At 62.7% G+C, this 18,985-nt stretch overlaps 6 protein-coding genes across 6 annotated transcripts in view; 4 read left to right on the forward strand and 2 right to left on the reverse strand.

Annotated features, from left to right (window-relative positions):
• The window catches only part of F751_0561 (Putative mitochondrial carrier protein PET8), a gene marked incomplete at both ends in the record, with an annotated part of 2,105 nt that extends 1,723 nt beyond the window's left edge, over nucleotides 1-382 (reverse strand). Inside the window, one exon of the mRNA XM_011400128.1 lies at nucleotides 202-382. Coding sequence (XP_011398430.1) covers nucleotides 202-382 — 181 coding nt within the window. The remainder of the gene's footprint in view (nucleotides 1-201) is intronic.
• Nucleotides 383-1,026: 644 nt separating this feature from the next.
• F751_0563 (putative protein phosphatase 2C 12) lies at nucleotides 1,027-2,358 on the forward strand (the record flags this gene model as incomplete). Its single annotated transcript, XM_011400130.1, has 2 exons — nucleotides 1,027-1,092; nucleotides 1,414-2,358. The coding sequence occupies 2 exons, from the start codon at nucleotides 1,027-1,029 to the stop codon at nucleotides 2,356-2,358; spliced, it is 1,011 nt and encodes a 336-aa protein (XP_011398432.1).
• Nucleotides 2,359-3,341: 983 nt separating this feature from the next.
• F751_0564 (hypothetical protein) lies at nucleotides 3,342-4,218 on the forward strand (the record flags this gene model as incomplete). The annotated part of the gene is made up of 3 exons (XM_011400131.1): nucleotides 3,342-3,466; nucleotides 3,726-3,931; nucleotides 4,127-4,218. 3 exons carry the CDS (start codon nucleotides 3,342-3,344, stop codon nucleotides 4,216-4,218), a joined length of 423 nt encoding a protein of 140 aa, XP_011398433.1.
• Nucleotides 4,219-4,584: 366 nt separating this feature from the next.
• On the forward strand, nucleotides 4,585-5,800 carry F751_0565 (hypothetical protein; the record flags this gene model as incomplete). The annotated part of the gene is made up of 5 exons (XM_011400132.1): nucleotides 4,585-4,668; nucleotides 4,899-5,006; nucleotides 5,115-5,201; nucleotides 5,361-5,532; nucleotides 5,700-5,800. The coding sequence occupies 5 exons, from the start codon at nucleotides 4,585-4,587 to the stop codon at nucleotides 5,798-5,800; spliced, it is 552 nt and encodes a 183-aa protein (XP_011398434.1).
• A 665-nt stretch (nucleotides 5,801-6,465) lies between these two features.
• Nucleotides 6,466-17,638, reverse strand: F751_0566 (putative ATP-dependent RNA helicase; the record flags this gene model as incomplete). The annotated part of the gene is made up of 33 exons (XM_011400133.1): nucleotides 6,466-6,779; nucleotides 7,035-7,135; nucleotides 7,272-7,387; nucleotides 7,612-7,785; nucleotides 7,951-8,092; nucleotides 8,275-8,425; nucleotides 8,630-8,747; nucleotides 8,951-9,115; nucleotides 9,289-9,371; nucleotides 9,536-9,645; nucleotides 9,810-9,994; nucleotides 10,187-10,261; nucleotides 10,429-10,604; nucleotides 10,751-10,913; nucleotides 11,100-11,284; nucleotides 11,443-12,284; nucleotides 12,516-12,606; nucleotides 12,754-12,797; nucleotides 12,821-12,926; nucleotides 14,233-14,373; nucleotides 14,565-14,697; nucleotides 14,844-14,951; nucleotides 15,251-15,358; nucleotides 15,454-15,609; nucleotides 15,741-15,836; nucleotides 15,986-16,129; nucleotides 16,236-16,331; nucleotides 16,422-16,697; nucleotides 16,858-16,943; nucleotides 17,027-17,093; nucleotides 17,184-17,242; nucleotides 17,355-17,459; nucleotides 17,545-17,638. 33 exons carry the CDS (start codon nucleotides 17,636-17,638, stop codon nucleotides 6,466-6,468), a joined length of 5,010 nt encoding a protein of 1,669 aa, XP_011398435.1.
• An 859-nt stretch (nucleotides 17,639-18,497) lies between these two features.
• Nucleotides 18,498-18,815, forward strand: F751_0567 (Thioredoxin Y1, chloroplastic; the record flags this gene model as incomplete). Its single annotated transcript, XM_011400134.1, has 2 exons — nucleotides 18,498-18,503; nucleotides 18,609-18,815. 2 exons carry the CDS (start codon nucleotides 18,498-18,500, stop codon nucleotides 18,813-18,815), a joined length of 213 nt encoding a protein of 70 aa, XP_011398436.1.
• Nucleotides 18,816-18,985: the final 170 nt, after the last annotated feature.

Raw genomic sequence — 18,985 nt, forward strand, 5'->3', positions numbered from 1 at the left:
GGGGTTGCTTGTTTTTTTTTTTTTTTTTTTTGGGGGGGGGGGGGGGGGGGGGCGGCGGTGGGGAATGGTATAGAAGGATGGTCCGATGTTGCGTGGCAAGATGGGGTGGCGTGCACCGACTTGGCCCACGGCGAGACCACCGACATTCAGTACTCCCCACACACCGCGATCCCCCGCAACACCATGCCATCCACGGCTCACCTGCTTCCACAGCGCACCCCGCGGTGGCCCCTGCGGCCAGCAGGCCCAGGGAGACCCGCCACTGGGGCACCCCTGGGGGCAGGGACGGCGCGGGAGACTCCAGGCTGCTGGCAATGGTGAACACTGGGGGTGGCAGGGGGTGCCTCCGCCGGCCGGCACCCTCGCCCGCGCCGGAGGCCATGGACGCGCTGGCGAAGGGCTGTACGCGCCCTGCCTTCCCCCGTGAGCGAGGCGCGACCCTGCGGAGGAGGGGTCGGCTCACATCCACCAGCTCGAAGGCATGCGGCTCGAGGCTGACCCTCCCCGCTCTCCTCCGATCACTGGGGATGAGCATGGACATGGCGCGTCCTGGAAACTCTGCACAAGGTCAATGGGCGTGGCGCGGGCCTGAAGCGCGGTGTGGCGCCCAGAGCATTGCACTGCCCGATCGCGTCGACCAGGGGATCGCAGCACGCGCAGCTGCGCAGCACACGGGAGCGCTTGCATGCCGGAGATCTTTTTGTGACGAACCGAAACCAGTGTAGGAATATTCGGAACCCTTCAGAAGCTCAACCTTGTTTCTTTTCGGTTCAAGTGAATTGCTGGGTGCATCCACTGCCACCAGAACGTGTGAGAGGCGCCGACACGGCAGGAACCTGGAGCTTCGTGCTTGCTCGACAGGGGCGATGTGATTGAAGCCCTTGGATTTTCGATCCCCCCCAAAGTCCTGTCGGGGCGCTTAACTCGCCCGTCCCATCCTCCAGCAAGCTGCTGGGGCTCACGGGCTGCCTGCAGGCTGCCGGTGCGAGGCGTTGAGCCGGGCCGAAAGGGCGCGGGGCCTGCACCATGGTCCTCATAGGCACCGCCACCCTCACCGGGTCTCGGTACGGCAACCTGAACCAGGACTTTGTGGTGAGTGCCTGGGAGCGGCGGGTCGGGGGCACGGGCCGCGGCCGGAATATACCCGCAATGGGAGTTGGCGCGTGGGAGGCGAACAGCATGAGCATGAACTGTTTTTTACTGGGCAGGTGCAGATCCGGGCTGCCTGAGATGTCGCCCGCCCCCATTACTTCTCATGGATTGGTGCATGTTAGGGTGCACTCGGGCATTCGAGCATCCTGGAGCACATGTGCTCCACACCCCGGCTTAGATTCCATCCCACCCCGCCCCGATCCCGCCAGTCACCCCCTTCCGTTCTCCCCCCTCTCCAACCCTCCTCCTTCCCCTTCGCAGGTGGTGGAGCAGCTGCTGACCGCGCGGCAGATGAAGGCCCTGAAGCTGCCGCAGTGCTACGTGGCGGCCGTGCTGGACGGGCACGGGATGCTGGGCGAGGACGCCTCGCGCGAGGCGGGGCGCGCCATCGCCGCCTCGCTCCGCACCGCGCCCGCGCTGCACACGCGCGGCCTGGCGGCGCTGTCCGACGCGGAGGTGGAGGCGCTGCTGGGCGCGGCCTTCCAGGCGGGGCACAAGGCCGCGCTGGGCGTGGCCGCGCACGCGCCGGGGGTGTACACCTACCCGCGCGGCGCGCGCGGCGCGCAGACCTACGTGCTCAAGTCCCTGGACGGCGGGGACAAGGCGTACATCGACCCCCACCTCGGCGCGCGCATCCTGGAGTACGGCACCACCGCCACGGTGGCGCTGGTGCAGGGCCGCGCGCTGGCGCTGGCCAACGTGGGCGACAGCCTGGCGGTTGTGGGGCGCGAGGAGGGCGGCGCCTACCACGTGGACCTGGTGTCCACGCGCCACTACGGCGCCGACTCGGGGGAGCGCGCGCGGCTGGCGGCCGAGGTGGGCGACGCCGTGGCGGTGGAGAGCGAGGACGGGTACATCAGCGTGCGGGAGGGGCGCATGCGCGGCTACCAGCTGGCCATGACGCGCGCGCTGGGGCACCGGCTGCTCAGCAAGCTCGGCGTGTCACAGGCCCCCTCCGTGGTGCGGCGCACGCTGGGGCCGGACGACCTCTGCCTCATCCTGGCCTCCGACGGCGTGTGGGAGGTGTTCTCCCCCTCCGAGGCCGTTCTCACGCTGTGCGACCACCTGGCCGCGGGGCACTCCGCGCCGGAGGCCGCACTGGACCTCGTGCGCACCGCGGTGGAGGTCAGCGACGGCACCAACGTGGACATCGGGGCGGACAACACCACCGCCGCCGTGTTTGTCTTTGACGACCTCCTGGACTGAGGAGACTGTGTGTGTCGCGCGCCGGCGCACCGCCCCGCAAGGGGCGCAGGGCGGGACCCGGCGCGCTCCTCAGCCACCACGACGATGTCGGTCCCGCCGCCGGCGTGCGCGGGAGCCGTTGCACGGGAGCGCCAGGCCCCGGGCCGCTGATTTTTAATAGAAGGAGACGTTGCGGCGGGTCCCGAGCGCCTGGGCGCCGGGACGCGCGATCCCCTGGGTTCCCACCACCCCCACCCGTGGGCGAGAGGGCGCAGAGAGAGAGAGAGACGCATGCCCGGCATGCACCCATTGGACCTTCGTTGGTACGTACCAGACATTCCTGCATGCTGCCCCACTTCTTCGCCTGGAATCCTCGCATCAAACCACAACCCCAGCTGGCGCGAAATAAATTCACAGGCATGGTGAACCTTCTCACCACGTCCCCAGTCAGACCTTGTACAAGTATTCTTCATGCACTGGTCGATATGAGCGAGAGAAACTCAGCTGGGAAAAGAGGGTCGGTAAACCCAGCCAGCCTGCTGTAGCGTGTAGGGGCTCAGTGCCCTGCCCCGCAGCAACTCCCGCCGTTTCCTCCTGGAGGGCGACGTTCCCACGCACGATCGAGGTCCCGATGCACCCACACCATGAACACGCTGAGCGGAATTGCACGCCGTACTTATACTGCATACCGCTCCAAAGACCAGATCCATACAAGAGCAGCGATGCAGGGCTCCGTCCGTCCGACCCAGATTGCCGCTCCGACACCGGCGTGTCGGAGCCGGCGGGTGGGGTGTATCGGGCCCATGCACCCGGCCTTCAGCAGCGCAGCTGGTACTGTGCATGCGCAGCGACGTCCTAATGGGCTTCACATGCGAGTGCACAGCAGCAAGCATGCCTCGAAATCTACAGCGGTGGAGAAGGTAAGCGTGGTCGCCGGGCGCTGCTCACTGCCAGCTCCCAACTCGCGATCTCAGCCCACCCCGTCCCCCAAACCCAATGTGAAGATGGAGGCCATGGTTCATGAGTACTTCCAAAGAGTGCTCACGCGAGCCGATGGGGACACCGCCAGCCGGATCCTGCATCCCAGCGTGGAGCATCGAGACATGGTCCGAGACATCGGCTACCAGGGGTGAGCAGGGAAGGTTGCGCCCCGAGGGACACTGATCGCATGCATGCGGCCTTCGGTGGAGCCATTGCAGTTATTAACAACAAAATGGTTGTTTGTGATGGTTCACATCATGTCTGCCAGGAACCACTCTTGAGTACACAGTCCCATCCGGCGGTGCAGCTGCCAACGACTCGCCATCCGCCAGCTCGTATTTCAATCATGAGTGCACCAGCCCATCATTCTGATCGGCAACATCACCCTTAACAACTCATACTTGCAGGGTGAGGGAAGTCTTGGAGTACGTTCACCAAGTGAAGAAGTCCTACCCCGACCTTTGGGTGGAAGCCACGGAATTTGGGCCTGCCGAAGGCGGCCAGGCAATCTTTGCAGCTTTTGAGGGACTGGCCACCGAGAAGACGCCCCTTTTCAAAGGGATCGATCTCTTCCGATTCAATGATGACATCACCCGCATCACAGAAGTGGAAGGTGAGAGCACGCCCCTTGCATTGCTGTTTGTTACAAAACCCTAACTGTTTGGGATCACGAGCAACTGGGTAGCTCCTGCTACTCCTTGAGATGGCGCCAAGTAGCAGTCCATGGTCCTGTCTGGGATCCCTGTCTTTATGCATCCTTCCAATGTCTGCACCTCAAGCACCTTGCGCACGCCTCCCCTTCACACAGTGTACCGGAGCAACTGGCAGGGAGCCAAGGGTCACCAAGAAAGGAAGAAAGCTGTTGCCAACGGGTCCAACGGCAACCCCGCTCCCAACTGAATGCACATCCTGGGGAGGTTTCAGAGACCACCTGGAATACTTGAATGATCTGTGCGCTGCTGATATGACAGCTGCACCACTAGCGCTCACTAGGTCTGACCAGTGCATATGAATGGCTTGTTTGACATGTGCGGTTTTCAAGGGCCGTGGGAGATGTAAGATGGAATACGCTTGCTGGCCAGCTGTGGGGTGATGTAGCAGCAATCGGAGCAGGTCAGGTGTCGCATCTTGGCGACATCGCATTCGACACCGACACCAATGGTCATGCAAAGGCACGCCTGTCGGAGCTCCAGTCACAATTCTCACACCCATGGCGACATTCAAGCGCATCGTACCTCCTTCCACGTTGTACTCTGGTCTCTCGGCATGGGGAGCACTGTCCGCTCCCAGAGCGTGCAGCGTCAGGAGCGTGCACTGGAACGGGGGCGTGCCCCTTCGGAGGTCCAGAGGGTGCGATAAACCCAAACCATATAAACAGGGTGTTTCAATTAGGGCCTACAAGCCAACTGAGAAGCTGCAGGACTGGCGAGTGCAGCAGGTACGGTCGGGGTGGGACAACTCGGGGCTCCTCCTGGAGAAGTTGGGGCTTCACCTCCCCTTTCGCCTGTGCGAGTGGTTGACAGATGAAGTTTTAAGGCCACATCAACCCCGTTTACCCCTCCACCGATGCCGCATTGCAGATGGTGGACCACGTGAAGAAGTATTACAATGATTTCCTCACGCGGGGGAAGGAGGCACTGGCATCCCAGCTCTTTGATGACGACGTCGTGCATAAGGACCTCGTCTGGGTGCGCAGGGATGGCAAGGGCTCAGCCTGGGTGGGATGGCGATCGGCCGCAGCGCTGCCCCCATTCCCCCATCGCACCCCCCACAAATCCCCCGGAATTGCTTGGCAGGATCCAGCACACCCTACTGTGGGAGTGCATGGGATGCAGCACTACCTTCACGACCTCAGGACAGCCTTCCCTGACTTCACCATAGAGGTGCCGACTGAAAATTCTAGATGGGGAGCAGGAGGGGCTTCACTGGCAGTACACCCTGGCAGGAGGCCCCTGTGCGCTGTCACCCGCTCATCTTTGCACGTGGGCCTCTAGTATGGCAACATACCCTGCTCACCAATCTCGTCTCCCTCGTGCACACAGATTGACCAGATTGCCACCTGCGACATGAACTCCCTGATGGTGCAGTACAGCGGGACTGCGACGGGGCTGGGCGAATACCATTCGCACAAGCCCTCCCACCATGTCTCGGCCTTCTCCGGGATCAATTTGGTTCGCTTCAATCACGACCGATCCAAGATCGTGGAGATCCAGGGTAAGAGCGTCTGTCGATGCGCGAACGGGGCACATCGGGAATGTCGATGCCTGCTCATGTGGTACGCAGGCAGGTGTTGCCATTGCATTGTGAACAGTTCCCCGGCCTCTCTGGGCACCTTCTGCTCCTCCGCTCACGAGTCCAAACCCCACCCACGGCTGAGACAGTGTATCGGAGTGCCTTTGCTGAGGACCGACTGGAGCTGGGGGAGAGGGAGCTGCATGGGGAGGGAGGCTTCCGGGAGCTCCGCCTCAGGCGCCTCGTCTGACACTGTTTCTAGCATGGTTGAGTGCAGAAGATAGTCTGTTTGGCCATTCCCAGGGCACCTCCCCCTGTGCCGCCCTGGGCAGCAGTGTTGAACCTTGGCCAAGGTCCCAAAACAAGCGTCCGGCGGGGCAGGCCAACAGGATACTCACAGCCAAGAGCACGGGACAGGTGCCTGTGGGTGCAGCCCATCTTGTGGTTCCTCAACGTCACCTAAGGTCCGGCCCCGGTCTGCCGCCCCGGGGCCTGGCCACGCCCCCGCCCCCGCCCCAGGCTGTGCATGGACTGCTGGGGCTGCTGCTGGCGAGGCACATGCGGCCCGCGCTGACCAGGCGACCCGCCGTGCTCGTGGCCGGGGCCTCGCTTGACTCCTTGAGGGGGTCCGCCCCTCCCGCCACCATAGTTCCGGGGCGGCGTGGGGGCATACGGCGCGGTCGGTCCCTGCGGCCGACCGGCGCCGCCGCCGCAATGACCGGCGTGTGCCGACCGTGCGCCGGCCAGCATGCCCGCCACCGTCCTCACCGCATCTGTGGAGAGGAGAGGGGGAGGGAGGGAAGGTGAGATGCGGCGATCGTTCCACCCCCTCTGACTCACGACCAGCGCCGGCCCCCCCTCAGCCACCCGCTCCCAGACGCCTCTCCCTCCGGACCGCCCAGCCCTCTCACACCCCTAAACCCCTGTGCTCGCACCCGTGTGCTCGGGGCTCAGGCTGCCCCTCGCATCCTGCACCGTGCACTGAAAAGCGCCGGCCAGTCGCGCGCGGAGCCTGGCCAGCGGCGCCACCAGGCCGGGGTCGACGCGGAATCTGAGCCACTCGTCCATCACCAGGCAGGCCGCCGCGGGGCGCGTGGCCCGGCGACCAACCCCGTCGTCAGGCTCGCCCTCGCTGTCCTCGTCCTCGCTTTCCTCCTGCTTCGTCAGCTGCACCGAGGCGGCCACCAGCAGCAGGGCCAGGGCCGGCACCTCGGAGCACGCCTTGACGTCTGCAAGGGAGCAAGGATGGGAGGTGTGGCGAGGGCAGGCAGGGGCCGGGCTGGGACCCAAGCGCTGCGCTGCAGCATGAGGGCACTGCAGGCGAGGGGGAGTCCCGCCTTTGCCGCTGCCTTGGGCATATGACAGAGACCGATTGAATTACCATCGAGAGGTCATGCACATCGACCTTCGACATGCAATGAATGGTGGCCGAGGGTGGCCTAACAACAAGGTCACCTGCACCCTCCCTCGCAATCATCACTCACAGAGGGAGGCATCGCCCCGGGTCAAGTCGTCGATGACCAGCAGTCTGTTCTCCTGGACATCGGTGCCTCGGCTGTCTGCTTCGCGATCCTTCAACCCCATCCTGGATGGGGGTTGGGTGACAGCAATGAATGAGGGAGTTTGACGAGGGCATCCCGAGAGTCTCCTTTGATTGATCCTCGACGCAAGCGTATCTGTATCCCGATCTTGTAGGACACCTCCGGACCCCCCAACCTCACTTGGCATTGACGGAGCTAGGGTGGATGCGGACCTTTTCGCCTCGTCTCGTCATCACCATGGCACGGCCGGAGGTGGGCGGCAGGAGCCGCCCCACCATGGGGTACAGGCCCGCTGCCTGCGGAACAGGGAGGAATGAAGGAACCAAGTCATACAGGTAGCCGTATGCTGGTCAGCATGTGCTGAGCTGGGAGAAGACGTGCTGTTTCAAGACAGAAGATGCCCTGAGGTCCTCCTTCCCCTTATTAATACCAGAGCGACCGGCATCCCATGCCAACAAGGGCACCTACAGCCGGCCCTCAGTTCCATGCCAGGTCTCATCATTTGGCCCTGGACACTCACCAGGACGGCACGGACCAGCCCGAGATCGGCGGCGGAGCTGGACGCCTCCCCCACGTCCCTGATGAATCCGAGGCGCTGGAGCTCCGAGGCCAGCTGGCCCCTCATCCCATCCACCATGGCCATGGTGGAGGGCGAGATGAAGTTCTGGGCGCAGAACCCGCGCTCCCTTCCGTTCTGGAGAGGAATGGGTGGGAGAGTTGGCCAGTGACGTGTGGTGCACAGGGGATCGGCAGGCTGGCGGATCGCAACCTCATCTTGCCAGCGAAAGACGCTCAACCAGAAGCTTTGCGTCCTCGAACACCTCGGTCCCGGGCACCCCACCCACCCTCTGCCCCCTACCCTTCTGGCATCCTTGTAGCACTGGAAGGCATGGAGGCAGGCCATGTGGTCCGACGCACCCCCGATGGCCTCTGCCATCTGGCAGCGCAGGTTCCAGGCAGCCGCCCTGGCGTCAAACGCGGTGGGCAGCACCCAAGGCTCCCTGCATGGAGCGGGGTTGAAGGGTTGCGAGTGAAGGGTTGCGAGTGAGGAGTCTACGAGGGCTCCAAGCTTTTAGACCATGGCAGCATAGGTAGCTCGATACGGACCAGCAAGCGTGGCAGGGACAGATACAAAGGGTGTCACTCCCTGTACACCGCGGGGGGCCATGCAGGAACGGGTCACCTGTAGGCCTTGAAGCAGGCCAGGGTCAGGATGGGGTCCAGGCACTTGAACATCGCGCCATACAGCAGCAGCTTGCCCAGGGCCGGGGGCAGCGGGATGTTGGCCAGGTGGCGCCCCAGCGGCGTGAGGTGCTCGGCCTCGTCCAGCGCGCCTGCGTGGTCGGCATGAATGAGAAGGTGGCACTTGGTGGAGGACAGAGGAGAAGCTCATGGACTGCTCAGTTCCCACGGAGCTAGAAATGGCGAGAACAGGCGGCACCTCCAAGCCGCTCTCAACGGCACCGCCAGCCGACCATCGCCATTCACTCGCGCGATAGCACCCACGATGCCCCACAGCGATCAGCCCCACCACCCACCAATGTCTTCAAGGAGCTGGCGGGCAGCCTTGATGGCCTGGGGCACAGGAGGGTCGATGGCCTTGGCCAGGAACTCGGCAATGGGCAGGCTCTGCCCCTCGACCTCCAGCAGCTTGATCTGTAGAGGTGATGAGGGAGGGGGGTGTTCTCTCTCAGGGCACTGATGCGCGGCGGTGGGCCCAAGAATGGAGTGATGCCTTGAGGCAAATACATCGCACCAAGCGGGTGTGTCGCGGGTCCTTCCATACAGTGGCCTGTCACAGATTACCACGCCCCCACATCATCTTCCCGCTTTCCAGATCGCCCTCCTGCACTTTCCACCTGCAGCGCCAGCTCCTCCAAGGGGCTCCGTCGCAGCTCGGGCACCTGGAACTCCGCCAGCGCCTCCGACCGTGTGCGGGTGTAAAGGTGGAAAGCGGTGCCGGGCTGGCACCGCCCCGCCCGACCGCGCCGTTGCCGCTCCGAGGCGCGGCTGATCCACGCCGACTGCGGTGTGGAAAGGGGGCATAGTGGCTGTGCCTGTCGTCTGAGACACGTGCAGCCGCCTCGTCCTCCAGTGCACCAAGGATGGAGCCTTTGCCCTGGTGCCCCTTGCCGCCACGGAACAGCACCCCGAAAATGCTCCTCTCGACACAGCCGCTCGCCTGCAGGGTTGAGACTCCGGTGAAGGGGTCATACCCCTTCTCACGAAGCCGGCCAGCGTTGATAACCACCACCACATCGTCGATGGTGATGGCGGTTTCTGTGACAGTTGGGCGGGGTGAGGAGGGGGAGGGGGTTGGTGGGGAGGAGCGTGGATCAGTGAAGCATGGACAGTGCGTCAGCCTGCAATGTCCACGGAGCACAGTCCATGCCCATGTGGGCCTGCACCGTGAAGATACTGGGCCACTCACAGCACCATCCCACCTGCGATATTGGTGGCCAGGACGAGCTTGCGGACGCCGCGGGGGGGCCGCTGAAACACGCGACGCTGCTCCGCCGGCGCCACCATGGAGTGCAGTGGCAGGATGAGGTAGCTGTGGGGTGCAGGGCATGGTGGAGACCTGTTGAGACCTCTACGATGGCACTCAGCTGTCGCCTTTGAAGGATGGGACTGGACAGCACTCTGAATCCACCCCACCTGCGCCCGCCAGCTAGGTCAACATTTGCATGCAGCCACACCCCCAAACCCTCAAGTCACCCGCTGTGGGTCCGGCGGAAGGCCTGATCGCGCTCCAGGAGTTCCTTGAGCCGTGAGATCTCGTCCCAGCCGGGAAGAAAGATGAGCACGGCCCCGGGCTGGGCGTCCTTCTGGGCTTGTGGGTTGCTGAATGGCCCTTCCCCACAGATGTACTGGAGCAGCCGCAGGATGAGGTCGAGGTCCACCTGCACGAGGAGTGTATTGTGAGTTGGGATGGTTGAGAGTTGGGGGGTTGATGTCAGACCGGCAAAATACATGCACCACGATCCAGATGGAATTATGACCTGGCTTTCACACGGCTGCCAACACCCAATACGCCCACCAGCAAGCCTTCACGCAAGAGTATGTTGCAGCCACCCAATCCCTACCCCCCTTACCTCATCGATGTCGGTCTCGGACTGGTACTGGGCGACGGCGAGCGCCGTCTGACTGATGGCTGCCGCGGCGGCTGCCTGGCAGCGTGAAGTGAGACGAGACGCGGGGTGATTACCTGTGTCTAGCGGGAATCGCGCCGCCAGAGGACTGCCTTCCCCCATGCACCAGCTTCACACCCCAACAGGGCTAGGTGCTGGGATTGCTGCAGTCCCGCATTGGTTCAGATGTGATCTCCCTCGTTCACCTGCTGCTCGTGCTGCTCCAGCTCGGCCGCCACGTCGGCGTGGCCAAACATCCTGGCCCAGCCCGCCGCCGAGGAGCCGTCCTGGGAGCGCGCAGTCACGTCGGCGCCATGCGCCAGCAGCAGGCGCAGGGTCTCCAGGCGCCCCCTCCCCGCCGCCGCCATCAGCGCCGTGGCACCTGCGAACATATGTTGGAGCGGGTGGCGCGGAGAGTTTGGTTTCCGATGCGTACGTTGAGGGCGCTGAGCCCTTGGAGTGCCGTTGCATGAGCCCTCATTGCCCCTCGGCCGCGAAACTGTGCCTCTGTTCACCCTGCCCTCCCACCTGTGGCCTCGTGCTGGACGTCCAGAACATGAGCGGACACGGCGCCGTCCCCGTCCATGCCCAGGCCCAGCGTGCTCAGCAGGTGCTCGAAGGCGGCGTCGCTGTCGTCCTTGAACGCAGCCTCCACCGCCGCCTGCACAGCAGCGCGCTGCGCCCTGGGGACCTGCTGAGGTGGGACGAAGAGTGGATGATTGATTCGATGCGAGGATGAACATCCCTGCGGATGGGGTGTGCCCTCGTGACAGACACTGACGACGCACAGGAGGCAGAGGCCCTGGACAAAACACTGCACAGGGAGCAGATCCATCCTCTTGCCGCCACGAGCCGTCCAGGGATCCTGCGTGTGCACGGTGCCCAGCCCCAGACCCCTGCCGGGCCTCGCCTTGTGCCAGGTGTGCTGCTGGCCCCCGCGCTGGCCCTGTGCCTCGCGGGGGACCTGGTACTGCACCAGGCGCAGTACCTCCTCCAGGTAAAAGTCCTCCACCGGATGTGTGAAGCCTGGCACGCGCACCATGGGGCAGCCCCCAAAGTAGTCTGTGGAAGTGGATTAATGGCAAGGCGAGGTGGCTGATGTCCGGGACGCGCAGGCCCGAAAGGTCCCCCCCTCACAAGCCCACCCGACACAGGCAGGCCTGGCCCTGGGTGGGGGACAGGGACCTCTCGCACAAACATTCCTGAAACCGGGACCAAACCCAGAACCCTCCCAGCATCACGACACACGCCTGAGAAGAGGTCGGCGTGCAGGGTGGCGGACATGAGGACGACGCGGAGGTTGGGATTGGCGGGCAGCACGTCGCGGACGAGGATGAGCGCAAAGTCTGCGAAGCGGTCGCGCTCGTGGATCTCGTCCATGACCAGGTGCGTGACGTGGGCCAGGGCGTCGGCGCCGGAGGACAGCATGCGCAGCAGGACGCCGTTGGTGGCGAAGAGGAGCGAGGCGTCGCGCCCGCCGCAGCTCTCCAGCCGGATGTTGTACCCGACGTTGACCCCGGGGGCCTCGCCGCGCTCCGCGGCGATGCGCTCCGCGCAGGACACGGCGGAGATGCGGCGGGGCTGGGTGCAGAGCACGTGGCAGCCGCGCCCCGCCGCCCACGCGTCCTCCAGCAGGTACTGCGGCACCTGCGTGGTCTTGCCACACCCCGTCTCGCCGCTGACCAGGACCACGCGGTGTGCGGCCACCGCCGCCAGCAGCTCCGCGCGATGTGCGGCCATGGGCAGCGCTGCGCGCGCCGACTGCAGCGCGGCGGCCTCGGGGCGGGCGACCGCGGCGCGCCACGCCGCCAGGCGCGCCGCCACCTCCTCGCCGGTCATGGACGCGGAGGTGTGCGCCGCGCCGCGCGGCCGCGAGGAGCCGGGCCGCCGGCGGCCGGCGGGCGCGACCCCGCCCGAGCCGGACGCGTCGGAGGACGGGAAGTCTCGCATGTGCTGCGCCAGCGCCTGCCGCGCCGGCTGCGCCAGGTGCAGAGGGATGGCGCCCAGTCCGGGGGAGCGCTGCCGCGTCTTACGCACCGTCACCGCACGGTTGTCCCCCTTCCTGTCGGGGAGAGGGGGGAGAAGAGAGCAGGGGGCCATTGATACAGCAGGCTAGCACAGCACGACGCCACACATGGTGAAACAGATTGTCGAGATGGAGCGAGTCAGCGGCAGGGAGACGCCCCGCCTGTGCTGGCCTTGCTGCCGAAATTCCAGTCGATGGAGGCCTGGATCTATGCATGCCTGTTTCAATCAGGCCGCTGCCAGGCCCTCCGACCCTGCCCCTCCGCACCCGTAGGACTTGCTGGTGAAGCCATACTTCTTGCACTCTGCATGCACCACCGCCCGGTCGTGGTTGGACAGGCCCGGCGGGAACTTGTACTCTGCCGTGGGTGAGGTGGCGTGGGGGAACGACCTGTTGGCTTTGGGAAGAATCCCAACATCCGCATCAAAGCAGACAAACAGACGATCCCTGATCAGTGGTTTGCCTCAGCCACGGCCAGGATCCAAATATTCATGCACCCTTTCACCTGTCTCCTCGCTGTGCTGGAACTCTTTCAGCTGCTCGGCAATGCTGATGCGATCCCCTTCCGTCACTGGGCGGCTCCCAGGCGGGAGTCGACCACCACGCCCACCGCCTCTGCGACCGCCTCCACCACGCCCACCTCGGCCAGGGTGTCCGCCATCCCTCCCTCCACCACGACTGTACATGCTCCAGAAGCTAGAAGAAGTATTGAGGTAGCTCAAGGGTGAATTGTGCTCTGCGCATGGGGAGGGTTCGAACCCTAAGATGGCCGACGGTGCGTACTCGCGAGCAGGCTTAAGCCAGCTCGATCTAAAAAAGAGACTCTGCAAGTGGATTATCTTTAAAAATGAACAAACCTTCTCTGCGATGTGCATGTACCCGTTCTGATCACTTGCAGCGAGTGCTCGGGCGCCAGGGCGCGAGAACTCTGTTTCGGTGGCCGACTGCTTTTTCATCCGGTCACAACCCATGCTGCACATGGTCCCTTTATCTGAAGCCCAGCACATGCCAAGTCCATAGGGATGAATCCATACACGGTTCTTCTGGTATGTAACCCTATACAGCAGGCATCATGGTGTGCTCCCACCCCAGCAGCAGCCGCTTCAGGCTGTCAGTACCCCAGCGCTGCCGGCCCCCCATCCGAGCGGCCCAGGTTGGCCAGACTCCCAAACCTGGCAGGCAGGTGTAAAGGGGGAAGGTCTCTGGCTGAGAGCATGTGCAATTGTTCTTGACCAGCAATTCCTCTTGCTGGGCGGTTCAGTGTCAGTGCACCCCTCCAGGCCACAAGGAAGCTTTGCACCAGCATTGGGTCCCCACCCAGAACCGCCACCACCCTGCCCCAAGCCCTACCACAACACCAGCATGCCCCGAATACGCCACAATAGTTACGTACAGCTGGAGCACACTGGCAGAGAGGTGCTTGGGGTGGAGCATGTCGGCTCGGCCTCCTGCCACCCGGCCCCCGCCACGAGGCTTGGAGGTCTGGCTGGGGGTGGGCCGAGCCGTAGGGCCGTGCATGCAGCGCAGCAGGGAAGAGCTGGGCCGAGTGGCCACCGGCGCCTGGGACTCCTGGGAAGGGAGTTGGTGAACCTTGGCTGCCCGGCAGTCGTTCGTCTGCTTGTCATCTCAGCAAAGACACTGCTCAGGACGCGGCAGCAAGCGGTCACTCCATGCGTGCCACTAAACCATGTGAGCACACCACCCAAAAACGCTCCCTCCCAGCCACCTTTCGCATCCTCTGGTCCTTGGAGGCGGCCCGCCGGGCGGGGTCTGCGGCCGAGCGCTTCTGGCCCCTTGGGCCAGCCTGCGTCCTGACCACCTGCATGCGCACAAGTGAGCCCCCAAAGGAATGTCGTTCAGAACATGACCATCAGTAGGTTGAATTAGTGTGGGCCGAGGGCACTTGGTGTCCGGCTCTGTGGCCATGTAACCCCAGGAGGCATCCCTGCCCCGCCCACCTCGGGAGCAGCAGGGTGTCCTTGACGGTCGCCCGCCCCGGCGTCCCTGCCAGGGTCATCCAGCGTATGCGGGTTAACCGCCACCAGGAAGGAGTCGGGTCCATGCTCCTCCTCGCTCTCCCCGCTCTCCGTGCCATCCCCCCCGCCCAGATCCACATACTTTTTGCCTGTGTTGCTCGGAGGTGGTTGGGGATGGATGGAGCCATGACAAGACATGGAATTGAGCTCCCTTTGGTATATGGCACGAGACGACATCCTTGGCACACACCCAACAACACTGTGCTGGCCGCCGACGCGCCTGGTGACTTGCATGCAGGTTCGGCGGGCTCCTGGGCGGGAGCTGCGGGGTTGTGGCGACCCGCCTCCGCCGCCGCCAGGCCGATGCCGGCCAGGAGCTGTTTGTGCTGACTCAGCATGACCTGCATGCCGTCGATGCGGGCCTGCAGGCGGGCGGCCACTGCACGTGCAGCTTCGGTCTCCCCGCATTGCACCTGGGTGGGGGCGAGGGGGAACACTTGGGTGACGCAGTGTGGCACGTGTCACGAAGCAGGATCCAGTGCATGGTGACTGATGCTCAGCCTGCGTGTGCCTGTCAATGCAGCGCTCATCACCTCTCCCATACCCTCCACCCCCATACCTTAAGCTGCGACTCCTTGTCTTCGGCCAACCTCTCAGCCTTGGACAGCTGGGTCTGCAGGTTCAGCTTCTCCAGCACCTCGGTCCGAACCTTGGCCTCCATTGCATCCTGCTCAGCAAGTGAGGAGAAGGAAGCCTGGTGTAATTTGGCGAGCGAGATGCTGAGGCAGGCATTAGGAAAAAAGGTAAGATTAACGAGCGGTCTGGACTCCATAGCCTGGATCGATGACCAGGACTTGCCCACCAGCCTACCATGGACTTGCTCATCTTGGTCTGTGACCCCCTCATCTGGTGGAGCTCCTGCTGTGCCATCGCCAGTTCCTGAGGGAGTGCAGGCAGGAGTGGTTCTTCGAGCCTGTTGGGCACTGTGACGGAGGGATCACATGGACAGAGAGGCTGCCTGCATACCTGCACCGACACATCGATGTTGGCCTGGAGGGTCTCCAGCTCCTGCTTGTGCTGTGCTGCAACCTGTGCAAGCTCAGCGCGATGTGCCCGGTGCAGCTCATCCAGGTTCTGCAGTGTTGGGGTTGGCATGGCAACAAGATGTTGGGTGGCGCAGGATGGTGATCCGGCGATTCAGGCTCACTCGGGTCTCCGCATGTCCTGACCTTGGCCGTTCGGTGAATGAGGGTGTCTTCCTTGGACTGGAAGGACAGCATGGCAGCCCTCAGCCTGGTGTGCATCTCGTCAGATGCTATGTGCAGGAGCTTCCGGCTCTCGGTTAGCTTCCCCTCGAGGGCGTTCACCTCTAGAGCCCAAACCTCCTGCACATCCCACAACATGGCATGAGGCGTGAGTGCAGGTGCTGACAGCCGGGGACACAGCGCACCCCGTCCATGTCCTCACGACTGTCTTCCCTTGCATCTCTTGTTGTCATCATCCAACACATACGCACCTCTTTCGCCTCAGACTTGGCATGTTCCAGAGTGAGACGCTGGTGAAGGTCCAGGACGTCAAGCTGTGCGTTATCCAGGGCAACCCCAACCCGCGTCTGCCATTTGGGGGACAGGGTACAGGCATGTATGACCCTGGACACTTTCCATGATTACCACAGCGCCGTGCATGATGGTGTATGTATATTGCTTAGAGAAGGTGGTCTGTAACTCCTCCACCCACCTCGTGGGCTTGCAGGCATCGCACTCTCTCTGTGGCACCGGCCACTTGCTCCTGCATCTGTACGAGGCAGCCCTCAAGCTCCTGCTGGCGGATCGCCCCGGCTTTGAGCTCGGCTTGAGCCTGGTTGACCGCATCCTGGTTCAGGAGGCGCTCGCCCTCCAGCACAGCCTGGGCAGGCCGTGTGAAGGGCTCAGTCAGGCCAGGGGCAGATGGGACACAAGGTGGCTGGTGCAACAATGAATGGTTCCCTACTGCAGCCTAGATGCAGTCTCACCAGCATTGCGGCATTCTCGGCCTCTGCCGCGTCCAGCTGCCGATTTAGCACGCAGATCTTAGCCATGGCCTCGCACACCTCCTCCTGAAGCTGGGCCTGCAGGCAGTGGTTCGAGGAGCAAGGCCTGCAGAAGTCCCTACACACGCATACATGGTGCAGTGCATTGAAAAAAGCCTCCATCCACACCTGTGTGACGGCAAGGCTAGCCTTCTCCGTTCGCATTGATTCGAGGCTTGTGGCGGCTGCCTCGAGCTTCAGATCACTCTCAAGCAGCTTGGCTGAAAGGTTCTCAGCCTCCACTGACAGCCGTGCGATCTCTGCGCATTGCACCTCCCTGTCCTTGGCAGAGGATTCGACGGCCCTGCTGAGGGAGTCCTCGATGCTCCTGATGCTGGCCCTCAAGACCTGGGCATCAGCCTCAAGTTGCTGTCGCTGGGCGCACATGTCTTCGTGTGCCTTGGCCTGCAGGCACAGCATGCCAGAATGGGGAGGTGAACCAAGGCTCTCAAGTGTGGACCCTCAAGGCAGTCCATCTGCTTGCTTTGCTCAGGCAACTGGACACAGGACGTGCAACAGCTTGCGAAACTGGAACAAAAGCACTGTGCTGTAGTACAGAACCCACCATGCTATGCAGCCGCGACTCGTGCTCGGCTGACTCCTTGCTGCGAGACACGAGTTGAGCACTCAGTCTCTCTCCACGTGCACGCTCTGTTGCGGGAGGAGGGAAATGCAGTTTCTGTGGTGAGCCATCCAGTGATCAGCGCCTACCCATGTATCAGAGCCCTTCTGACCTGACTTCAGTTTCTTGTTTGTTTCCTCCAGCAGGGAGATGTACTCCTTGTTGTCGTTCAACAGGGCCTGTAGAGAGGGTGTGGGTTCCCTATCAGGGGCCATTTCCTGCCATCAAACAACACAGAACATGCTTCCCTGAATACCCCCCAGTCTGACCTGGTTCTGCTCAAATTCCTTCTTCATACAGTTATGGAGGTCCTCACGCTTCTTCTCCACTGTAAACATGTGGGGTTGCACTGGCTGGGTGAGACAGCCACTTGGAGTTCTAGGGAGAGAAGTTATCCGCTGCTCACCCATCCATGGCATGTCCCCTCTGTAGCTCCCCACCTTCTCTCAGGGCTATCTCTAGCCCATAATGCCTTGTGACCATAGCCTCGTGGTCATCCTTGGACATCCTGATGGTTTCCACCAGCTCTGCCAGGCACCTCCGGTCTGCAAGCCATAGAGAGATGCTTGGGTATGGAGAGGTACAGGATCTACGTGAACATTGCTCTGGATACACAACAGCGTAACCTACCGCTCCGTAAGGCCGTAGCCAGCTTCTCATTGCGGGTGGCCTGCTCCATGTAGGCCTGCTGGATGCGCTCCATGTCGGTCTGCATATCCTCCATCCTCGCTTGGGCAGCACATGCCTTTGCCTCGGCACGAGCATGCTCGGCAATCAGGAGATCTGCAGAGAGGGGAGTCCAGTCAGATATATGCAAGAAGTACTCCCAGCGCATGTCGCCCATCACCTCACCTGTGCTAGAGATGAGCTGGTCGGTGTTGGGGTGGGACTCCATGCTTTTCCCGTCCATGACAGGCCACAGCCAATCTCCGGAACCGCTGCAGCTCTATAATATATACTCTGGTGGTGTATCGAGCCGTAATATGTATTCGGAACGCGGAATGTTGTACTGCAAACCTCCATCATGCCGATTGTTAATCCCATTTGGGGTTGGGGTTTTCGACAAGAAAGGGGGCCCGCGCTGTGAGAGGGTCGCCCTTCCATCGTCACATCAGAGAAGACAACCATCACGGCTGAGGATCGCAGTGATAGAAGAGGTACACTCTATTTTATTGGTTTCTATCACTTAACACAGCAGGATGTCAATGTTGCGCTGTACTGGCCATGCGAAAACCTTCCAACCGGGGTGGGGAACCCGCCCTTGTGCCCACCCAGTGCCATTCCTAGCCCCCGTACCCCAGACTGGAGGGCCTCAGCATCCGCGGCATGCCTATGTTCCTCGTACTGGAAGATTATTGAGACCTTGCACCGCCACAAAGCAGAAATTTGGAAGCTTTCAGGAACTGATCCAGGTGGTCGTGTGGCGGGGCCTGTGGAAGCAGTGCTGATGGGGCTACCACGCACCCTGTAGCAAGCAAGTACGATCTATTAATACACCCTCCTGCAAGCAGAGGAAAGATAAGCTGGTCCTGGTGGATTTCTATGCGGTCTGGTGCGGTCCTTGCCACATCATGGCGGACGTCATGACGGTAAAGAGGAGGGGCGTGCAGGGGTGGTCCGGCTGCATGGTCGTACTTGCAATGCATACTCTGCCAGACAAGCACCTTGCCTCTCTCCCACGCACGCACGCACAGAAAGTGTCTTCGGGCCTGAGCGATCGGGTGGTGTTCGTCAAGATAGACACCGACAAGTACCCTGCCCTGGCATCCCAGTACCGCATCGAGGCCCTACCGACGCTGGTCCTCTTCAAGGACGGCAGGCCCATCGACAGGATAGAGGGCGTGATCAATGTGGGCCAGCTGCAGGCCCGCCTGCAGCTGGCCCTCGGACCCACAAAGTGATCCCTTGTCCAGCACAGGGGCCCTGGCCTCCACGGTCGGCTGGAGGCGACGGCGGGTTCGCACAGCCCGCGGCACTAGCACTGCCTCGAAGCATCCTCTCCTCCAGGTCAGGCCCTCCCGCTGAGAAGCTCAATCCCAACTTCATGCCACGAGAAAGAGATCTCAAATAT

This window comes from Auxenochlorella protothecoides (genome assembly GCF_000733215.1).
Source record: "Auxenochlorella protothecoides strain 0710 unplaced genomic scaffold scaffold108, whole genome shotgun sequence".
In the NCBI taxonomy this organism is placed as follows: Eukaryota; Viridiplantae; Chlorophyta; class Trebouxiophyceae; order Chlorellales; family Chlorellaceae; genus Auxenochlorella; species Auxenochlorella protothecoides.